This window comes from Abrus precatorius, unplaced genomic scaffold, assembly GCF_003935025.1.
Source record: "Abrus precatorius isolate BTA unplaced genomic scaffold, Abrus_2018 Scaffold7, whole genome shotgun sequence".
NCBI classification, from domain to species: Eukaryota; Viridiplantae; Streptophyta; class Magnoliopsida; order Fabales; family Fabaceae; genus Abrus; species Abrus precatorius.
This window is the reverse complement of record NW_020874417.1, coordinates 33,974,137-33,984,313: the sequence shown is the minus strand read 5'-3', so window position 1 is coordinate 33,984,313 and position 10,177 is coordinate 33,974,137. Positions and strand designations below refer to the sequence as shown.

General features: G+C 31.1%; 1 protein-coding gene across 1 annotated transcript; it reads left to right on the top strand.

Moving 5' to 3' along the window:
• The first annotated feature begins 418 nt into the window (after positions 1 to 418).
• LOC113871846 (UV excision repair protein RAD23 homolog B-like) lies at positions 419 to 1,429 on the top strand. Its single transcript, XM_027508941.1, has one exon. It carries the CDS (start codon positions 419 to 421, stop codon positions 1,427 to 1,429), a length of 1,011 nt encoding a protein of 336 aa, XP_027364742.1.
• The last annotated feature ends 8,748 nt before the right edge of the window (positions 1,430 to 10,177 follow it).

Below are 10,177 nucleotides of genomic sequence, written 5' to 3'. Positions count from 1 at the left end.
TTTTAAAAAATAATTTCTAAAAGCTTATTTTAACTATTCTAACCATTAAAATAATTGTTCTGGTTAGGAAGCACCAATCTTATTTGGCCCACAAACTATTGTCAAGGGTTAAACAAGTTCACGTGGAACTGATACTTCTTTTAAGTGACACTTCAAAAAATGAATTTATGAGAGCATAAAATTTTAATTTAGGAAATTTAAGTAGGATTATAATTTTGAATATTTATTTTAAAAATTAATAATTTTATAAGGTCTTTTAGTAATTTGAACATTTTATTTTAATTTTTTTTTCAAAATAAATATAAAAAGATTCGTGTATACACACATAGACATACGAAATTTATATAAATTCAGGTACATACAGCATTTTGTGCTGGCTCAGCTGAGCGTTTGTGAACTGTTGTAGTGAGTGATTGACATGGACGTGACTTTTGTGCTTGAGGGCGAGAAAACATTCTCCATTGAAGTGGGTTTCTACGACTCATTCCAGGAAGTCAAAGAGAAGGTTGAGAAATACAAGGGCATTCCCGTTTCCAAGCAAGCGCTACTCTTCAATGGTCAGCTTCTCCAAGATCACGATCAAATCATAGCAAGCGACATCCACCAGGACTCCCCAATTCAACTCCTTGTCGCCGCCGATTCTGACAATCTTCCCCCGTCACCAACGGTGACGCCATTGACGCCGACACCTCCGTCGTCACCAATGCTGCCGCCTCCGCTGTCGCCTACACCACCACCGCTGTCGCCTCTGTTGTCAGCAACATCTCCGATCCCGCTGGCTCCGCCGTCGCCAACATCCTCGACGCTGCGGCCTCCGCAGTCTCCACCGAAACCTCCTTCGACCACAGTCACGTTCACGGTGAAAAACGGTGAATACTCGAACGCAAAGCCTTTCTGCATGGAAATGGACCTGATCGACACGGTTCAGGAGCTGAAGAACAGGATTGCTAGAATGAGGAAATGCCGCAAAATTAAAAGGAGCGAGATGATGCTGTGGTCTGATTCAGGTGAGGAATTGCTCGACCATCAGTTGTTGCGAGATTGTGGCATTTCAAAATTTTCAACCATTTACGTGCGCAAAAAACAACTACCTGAACCAGAACCTACTTTCCCAATGCTGGCGGCTCATGTAAGCGGTGACGGAGCGAAGATGTTGACGGTGATGGTGTTGCCCAAGAACGGGACCGAGAAGATACCCATTCAGGTAAATGCTATTGAAAATACGGTGGGAGATTTGAGAGATGTGTTGGAGAGGTATTACAGGAATGTTGTTCCCCCTAGTGGTGCTTATTTTTTCACTTACAAGAACTGTGTCATGAGCGAAACTCATTCGTTTAATTGGTACAGGGTTAGCGACGGTGACACCATTCAAATTGCCCATGAATACGTTGAAGATGATAAACAGAAGAAACCTAAACGAAAGACATAAACAACTGGTGAAGAAGCCATCCATTCATTCATGCGCCACTGTCAGTTCCTAACTAATAACAAACTGCTAGTTCGTTACTTACCTCTCGTTTCTGACTTTCTGTTAGTTCGTTCGTTAAACATTAGTTTGGCGGGAAAGTTAGTTAGTAGTTTTAAAGAACTTTACTAACCAAGGGTGTAAACAATGAGGGTAGTAAAGCGTTGAAATAACAGTTTTGTAAGCTCCCTTGTCATTCGTCCACTTTTGAAATAAAAGCATTCGAGAGTTTGTATGGGTATTAATTTTGATATGGGTTTAATTTTACTTCTTTATATACTTAATTGCTTGAAGACTTGCTCCTTTATAAGGGTTTTGATTTCTTTTCTAACAATTGGTGCGCCTAGCTTCTAAGACCTAAGTGATTGAATATACGATCTATTTGTTCATATTTTTAATTATAATATGGTTTTTATTTGTTAACAAGGTAACAACTTTATCATGACCCAAAATTTTCTGCACAAATACAACTTACCTGTTGTATTCATTTTCTCAGCCTCGGCGCTTTTAAATATGAATAAAATAAATTGAATAATATATTATGTATATACTTTGCTTTAAAAATGGTTATAGATAGGTCAAGATATGAAATATAACAGAAGAATTTAATTTATTTTGCTTTAATTTTTAACTGACTCATACGTATAAATCATTTTTAATCAATTTTTCTTTCATTTTTAAATGACTTTCATATAAAAGTCAATTTTAATTAATTTTTCTTCAATTTTTAAATGACTCTTACCTAGAAGTCAACTTCAATTGACTTAACATTGTTGTTTCACATAATAGAAATTGATTATAATATATTTTTGAAAACTATTGTAGTTAGCTTTATTACAATTGATATGTATTAAGATTGTGTAATCTTTAATATGAATTAGGATACTTATTTTTTTAATGAATTAATTTGAGTTTAATTTTTTTAATTTAGAATAATTTAAATTAATTAATTATTTTAATTTAAAGATAGAGATAAAGATTTTTCTTGATATTTTTTGTTGAATTCTTTATTTTGCAGAAACTTAAAGAAGAAAGAAAAAAAAAGATAACCAAAAACTCTATATACACAGATTTATAAAAACAGAAAAAATATATAAAATGATATCCATTAAGACAATTAATGGAAAAAATTGAAAAAGATAACCAATTAAAGTATCAAACATCACAGCGACAGATGAAATTAAAGGCAAGACAAACATCAACACATCACCTCAATAGCCTTGCGAATCCCCTTTGCAAACTGCAATGCGATGCTACATTGGAAAAGCATCTCCACTAACGGGGTAACTATGACTCTTGGACAAATTTTCACCTGATGCCACTCATGATGGTCATATATTTAATTCAAATGTGAATGCGTCTACAGCAGTTGCAGCTAAAGAAAAGAAGGAAGAAGGATGACAAACTACTCAAGTAGCTTGATATTGGTTGGAATCCAATTCATGAGAAAAGAGATAGTTTGAATAAAGTTTTTGTCGCCTGGGAAATAATCCTCTGCACAGGAACTAAAATTTGTCTTTCAAATAGAGATTGGGGCTTCCAATTTCATGAACCCAAATGCTGGAGAGGTGTAAGGTTTTTTTACACATTTGTAATTGTTTATTTTATAATGCGTAAGAAAGGAAATTTTTGGTCACTTATCGTAGTTTTTTTAATTTTAAAAATATTATTTTTTCATTTAACAAATTATATATATATATATATATATAATAATTTTATTTTTAAAATATTATTAAAATTATATTTTATATTATAGTCAGTGAAATTAAAAATATTATAAACAAAAATTATTTCAAGAAAATATTTTTATTTTAATAATTAATTCTTTGTTATATTAAATATAAAAAATTTAAAATAATATTATTAATATTAAAGAAAATTATTAAAAAATTATTCAAATTAAAATACACTATCATTTACGATATCATATATTAAATTTAAATTTGAATATAAATTAATTTGAATTGCAATGATATAAATTTTTCATAATCGTTATAAAACATTTGATAGTAGTGTGTTTGAAAATATGTTTAAAATTAAATAACATTGATAAATAAAAAATTAGTAAATATTTTAAATGTTTAAATATATTATTATAAGTGTATTGATACGTATAAATCATATAATGTTTAGTGAATTAATATAATCATATTTAAAATAATTGTAATCATTCTTTGAGATATTATTTATTAATTTTTATTTGAATATTTATAAAAAACAAAAAAATATAATAACTAATTATTTAATAATTTTAAATATTATAATTTTATAGTAGTATTATGATGGTTATATTTAATTTTATATACTATTTTTTTAATAATTTTTTTACTATTTAATTTTTTATATACTATGATAGTTGAGTTATTTTAAAACAAATAAATTGTATAATAAATTATACTAAATTAAAGTTTTTTATATATTTTTTATTATATTGAAAATAAAGAAAAATGTAACTACGTGAACATAGTTGAAATCATAATTAGGGATTAAATTTTTATGTAAAAAACTATAAATTTATGTTTATAATTTAAATATTAGATAACATAAATTAAATATTTTCTTGCTTTAAGATCATTTATTATTAATTATTTTGATTACAATAATAAAATTTAATTTAAATTTATTGATTTATAATTATAATTTTAAAATTCAGACATAAATTGATAATTATTATTTATTATATTTTAATAACTATATTATTTATAAAAATTATTAATTTTATATTACTAAATCAATAATATAATGTAACAGAATGATTTGAAAAATTTTATGTAATAATTAATAGTTATTCTTATCTTTTAAAATAATTTATCTAAAAATAGTTATAACTATAAACTTAATTTTCGTTTTATAATAATTATTTATTTTAATTTTAAGTAACATTTTATAATTTTAGTTTATTTATTTTTTATAATGATTTTAATTTGTTGTTTTTAAAAAATATGAATTTGATATATTTTTTATTTAAAATATATATTTTTATGTTTTTTAAAATATTATTTTTCTTTTTAAAAATTATACATATATATATAAATTAATTTTTATCTTCTAAAATATTAAAAAATATATAAACATTCATACGTTTAAATTAAAAAAATTAAATAAAATTTGTAAATAATTAATAAATTATTTTTATTTTTAATAACATTTGTCTATTCCTAATTTAGTCAATATTTGTTACGGATTTCTTTAGATTTTTAAATTAGATTCGGTGGTATTTTCTTGTTGTGATAACACAACGACTCAGTACTGATGTGAGTGAGATTCTGTTGGAAATTAGTTATGCATAACAGATCATCACTGTGAATCGATTTTGTGAATGTGTGCTTACTATTGCGAATGAGATGGAGGATGAGAAGGTGTTTTTTGAGGTGGACGGAGGGATATCATTCTGCATCGAAGTGCATACCCATGCCACAACGGAGGACATGAAAGAGAAAATTGAAGATAGATTCGACATTCCAATGGAGGACCAGCTGTTCATCTACGAAGGCAAACCTGTCCTAGAAGAAGTCTGCAAATGCGATCTCCAAGAAGAACCGCACATTCAGCTCATACTTCTTCATTCGACATACTGGAAAATCTTGAATGAGTGGTGGAACAAGCAGGAGAACCCAGTAGTAGTGCCGAAGATAGTCACGATCTACGTGAGCTGGTTGTCAGCCTCCAGGAGACAACCTCCTCTACGAATGGAAGTTGACATCAACAGAGACACCGTCGAGACGCTAAAGGAGATGATTTCGTCGAGGACGGAATGGATGGACAGGGACGATATGGATTTGCTGCTTTCAACGTCTGAAGAATTGCTTCCAGTGGATCCCTTTCAGATGCTTCAAGAAGGCGGAATTTATCCTGGATGTTCGATTTTCGTCGATGAACTTTGCAACGACGAATTCCTGCCAACTATAGATGTCTTGTCGCCTTGTACGATCATTGTTAAAATCTTTTCGTTCTTGAAACGGACTTCCTATCAACCAATGGACCCCGACGGCACCGTTTTGTTGCTGAAGGAGAAGATTCAACTCTGTGGTATGGCTGAGGAAGTGGCGAGGATTGTCTTGCTGCTTCCAACGGGTCGGGAGTTGCATCAGAATGAGTTGCTGATTAATTGTGGCATCACTGATGAGAATTACGTGGATGTATGTATGTATGAAAGACCGGCGACAGTGGCTGCTGCTGCGGGTGGTGGCCGAGGGTCAGAGGAGTTGGAAGTGAAGGTGAAGGAATTAAAATGGACGTATTGGATAACCATAAGAATAAACCCTGATGATAAAGTGCGTGTTTTGAGGGAGAAGCTGCGGACCGCGTTAGAGTCTCAGTCTCGTGGAAATGTTCTTCCCGCAGATGATCGTTATCGGTTCCTTTACCAGTATGGTTTGATGAATGAATCCATGCCGTTCCAGTGGCATGGAATTGAACTGAACGACACCATTGAAGTCAGAATTGATGAGGAATTAAGGTGATAACTGAAAAAAAGGATCTCTGCTATTTCTTCCTAACAGTGGCAATCGAAGTCATGAGGAAGCCATGTGTAATAATAGCATTCAGATTCAGTTTCCAGATAAAGCATTGGACAGTGTATAATACGCTTATCATAAGTAATTGCAGATGTTATGAGCATATTGTTTATGCTTCCTTTGCTAAAGCGTTTTGACGATACACATGGTTCGTGAAAAGTAATCAGTGAATCCACGGGAACATATTTTTCAATTTTTTAATCGTTTTTATATACTTATTAGTAACAGGACAACACTCCCTTTTGAGTCTCGCCAATTATTTCTGGAATTGCAAGTTGTAGAATTTCAAATAACAAGTTATTGCTAATAATCATGAGTGGCTAATATATAATTTATTTTTAGGTGTAGTCCAAACACTAAAATATTATAATAATATAAATATTTTTATGGGTACATATCAATTTTGCATTATAAAGCTCAAGTTTCAAACAAGGAGTTGTTCTGGGATTCAGGATTGATCTTTGGACGCATGTTTAATATATTCTTAACAATTTTCTTCATGTGCTAACGCATTTTTGTATTGGAAAAAGGTTTTTTAACCACGGAAGGAGATATCTAAATAAGATAAGGATTTTCTCACAGTCTAAACCCTAAAAGGGAAAGACTTACAATAGTACGATCACTTTATTATTATAGTTTGTCGCTGCCATTAAAATTAAATACACAGTCCCTGCCACCATATATCCTAATGCATGATGCTTGTAGGTGTCTTCATAACCTCTGGAGATACGTCCCAATTTGCACTAGCATCCAGAAATTTTATTAATAATGTGAACTGATAAAAAATTTAGAACTCAATCATTTTTCTTTATTTAAAAACATTATTGGAAGCTGTTTCATCGTACTATTATATAGATATAAAATATTATATATTCTTCCAGCATTATCTTGGTGATATTTTTTACACACTTTTTCATCCTCTTTCTATCTCTTATATCTATATAAATTGTAGGTTTAAATAATATTTTAATTTTGATACTTGACTTAAATTTGTAAGTTAGTATCTATATATAAAAAATTTATAAATCAGTCTTTGTACTATATTTATTTTTTATTTAATCAATACCATTAAGTTTAGAATAAACGACGTTAAATAAGTAAATAATTAAATTAAAAATAAATATAATATAAGGACTGATTTATAATTTTTTTCATACAAATACTAACTTACAAATTTGAGTATTTTTGTAAACTTGTAATATACTTTTAGTTTATATCTTAATTTTGATAGTGTTAAGAGAATAGATAATTAAAGGTCTAGATAAATGAATGTGTTGCTAGTAACATAATGAGGGTGCATTTGAAGAGAGAGAAAGTTTTTATGAGAGATTAAAATTTGGGGTAGATGAGTGTGAGAGTGAGAGTGAAAATAGTGAAGTAATTTGAAGATTGTTAAGAATTAATTGGATTTTAAAATAAAAAGTTAAGAGAAAAAAAGATTATAACCTTTATTAAAGTTTACCAAGAAGAATAAGAAAAACAAAGATAAAAAAAATAAAAGTAGAAGCAAAAGAGAGAGTGCAGGTAAATCACAAAATTAAGATAAAAATTAAAAATGTATCACAAATTAATAAAAATATTGTTAAGTCAAATTTGTAAATTTATAAATTAGTCTTTATACTACATTTATTTTTAATTTAATACTTTATTTATTTAACATCGTTTACTCTAAATTTAATAGTCGAGACTAAATTAAAAATAAATATATATATAAAAACTGATTTATAATATAAGTCCTACAACGTTGTTTAAACCTAAATTAGAAAAAAAAAAAAAAAGTATGAAATTGAATAGATAGAATAAAATAGCATTATCCGTCCCGATAGTATAGCACATGAACTCGTCTCAAAAGAAATGGAATTTACGTAAATGAAATAAGAATCACCCCACATTTTGGCTGTCAGTTAAAACAACCGAGGCACTCAGGCTCACAGTTCTTCTCTTTCTCTTGTGCCCATATGCAACTAAATTTCTTCTGTCACAATAATGGTTGACCCTTCAAGTCCTTTCTTCATCCACCCCTTAGATCACCCTCGTATGGTTCTCGTTACTCCACCTCTCACTGGCGACAACTACAACTGGTGGCAGAAAGCCATGAAAATGATATTAACGGCCAGGAACAAATTTGGATTCCTCGACGGATCAATCACTATTCCAGATGAAAAAGAACCAATTCTCTTTCACGCTTGGCTGCTGAATGATAGCCTGATTTCTTCTTGGTTACTCAACACCATTTCTGATGAAGTCACTCTCACAGCCAACGTCATATATTCCTCCTGTTCAGCTGCGCAGATATGGATCCATCTTGAACAAAGATTTCAGCGACACAACAGACGGAGAATCTTTGAATTGAAGAAAGAATTGGCTGTTTGTACTCAAGGGCCTCTATCAGTCAGTCAATACTTAGCCAAGTTCAGGTCTATATGGAAAGAACTCAGAGAGTATTCGCCAATTCATACTTGTTCATGTGGCGGTGCTCAACCTCTCGTCGATCATATGGATATGGAATGCGTCATGAGCTTTCTCTTCGGTCTCAATGACTCTTTCGCTCAAATCAGTGGGATAATTCTTTTAAAGGATCCAATTCCGTCTATGGATAGCGTACTCTCATTAATAATTCAAGAAGAGGATAAATTGCGGCCAATGAAGTACCTGAGTTTGCCCGGTCGGAAGAAGAATGTTAAGAACTCGTGGCCACCGCCAAAGAAGGAGCCTGTGATTCAAGAAGTGGTGGATGTGCCGGCGCCGGAGTCCTCGCCGCCGAAGAAGAATGAAGAGTCGGAAACTCTACCTGCACCGTGTCAAATGATTGTAAAAATCATTTCGTTCATGAAACCGAGTTTCTCTCTAGTGGTGGACACAGACGACACCGTTTTAAAAGTGAAGGAGAAGATTTGCGAAAATCGCAAGGACATGGAAGTGAAAAGGATGGTGTTGCTGCATGCGAGAGGGCGCGTGTTGCGTGACGAACTGTTGGTGAAACAATGCCACGTCGCTGACTTTGACAATAAATCACTAATTTTCATGTATGAAAAACCAGTGGCAGAGACGGCGAGTGACGGAGGGTCAAGGAAGGTGATAGTGCTGGTGTCCCCCAAGAACGGTGAACATAATATAGCGTTAGAAATAAACGTTTCGGGTAAAGTGTTGGATTTGAAGAAGCAGCTGCAGAAGATGAACTTGGATAACAGTGTTATCCCCTCAGATGGACATTATTGTTTCACTTTCAAGCAGTGTTTGATGAATGAAAGTATGCCGTTTGAGTGGCACGGGGTTCAAGCGGGTGACACCATTGGAATTTCTGGATATTAATCGAATTCATTAACCAAAAACATTCAATTTCTTTCTAACGCTAGAAAAATATAGCATCGCCAAACATGAGCGAGATTCAGTCGCAAACTGGTAAATAGTAACTTAGGTTAAGGGATTTTGTTTGTTTGTTAAAATTTAATTTGGCGTCAAACTTAGTTTTTATGTGATACAACTTCATCAGTTAGTGATGCGTAAGGCCTAGTAAAAGCTGTGTACATTGTCACTCGGTGGCTTCCGTTGCTGTTCATTCAGTCTCCAACTAATGCAGTGAAGAGTAATCTCCATCTTAATACACTTAACGTTTATTTTTATTTTTTTTAAGTAGTGTTAATTTTTAGTCAAACTCTCAATATATTTTCTCCATCTTTCTTTATCTATGTTCTCTTTTCATCATTCATAACAATATAACATATGATTAAAAAATTAAGAATATAAATTTTTAAAATAAAATATAAGAATCTTATTAATCATAACACAATTAATCAAAATTTATAATAAAAAAATCCTTAAACTGTTGTTATAAATAAATTTTAAGTGATTTTTACTGTTTCCATAAACAAAATTTATTAAAAAATTTATATCTTGTCCATCAAAGGTATAAATTAACAAAAAAATATTTTAAAATATTTATTAATTTAAAAAATTATTTAATATTTTTTATCCAATTAAAAATTTTTAAAAGTGTGTATTTAACTTAGGCATCGAATGTACGTGCAAAAAATACGAATATATTAAATTGATATAATTAGATTTTATCAAAATATTAAATTTTTTATTTAATGATTTCAATTATTGAACTCTTCGAACTTGGGTTATTGGAGATTCCAGAAAGTATATAGCGAGCATGGACGCTAGTCTCCAAATGAGGACTCGTTATTGACAG

Coding starts and splice junctions, on each gene's coding strand:
- LOC113871846 (XM_027508941.1), top strand. CDS start 419: ATGGACGTGACTTTTGTGCTTGAGGGCGAGAAAACATTCTCCATTGAA.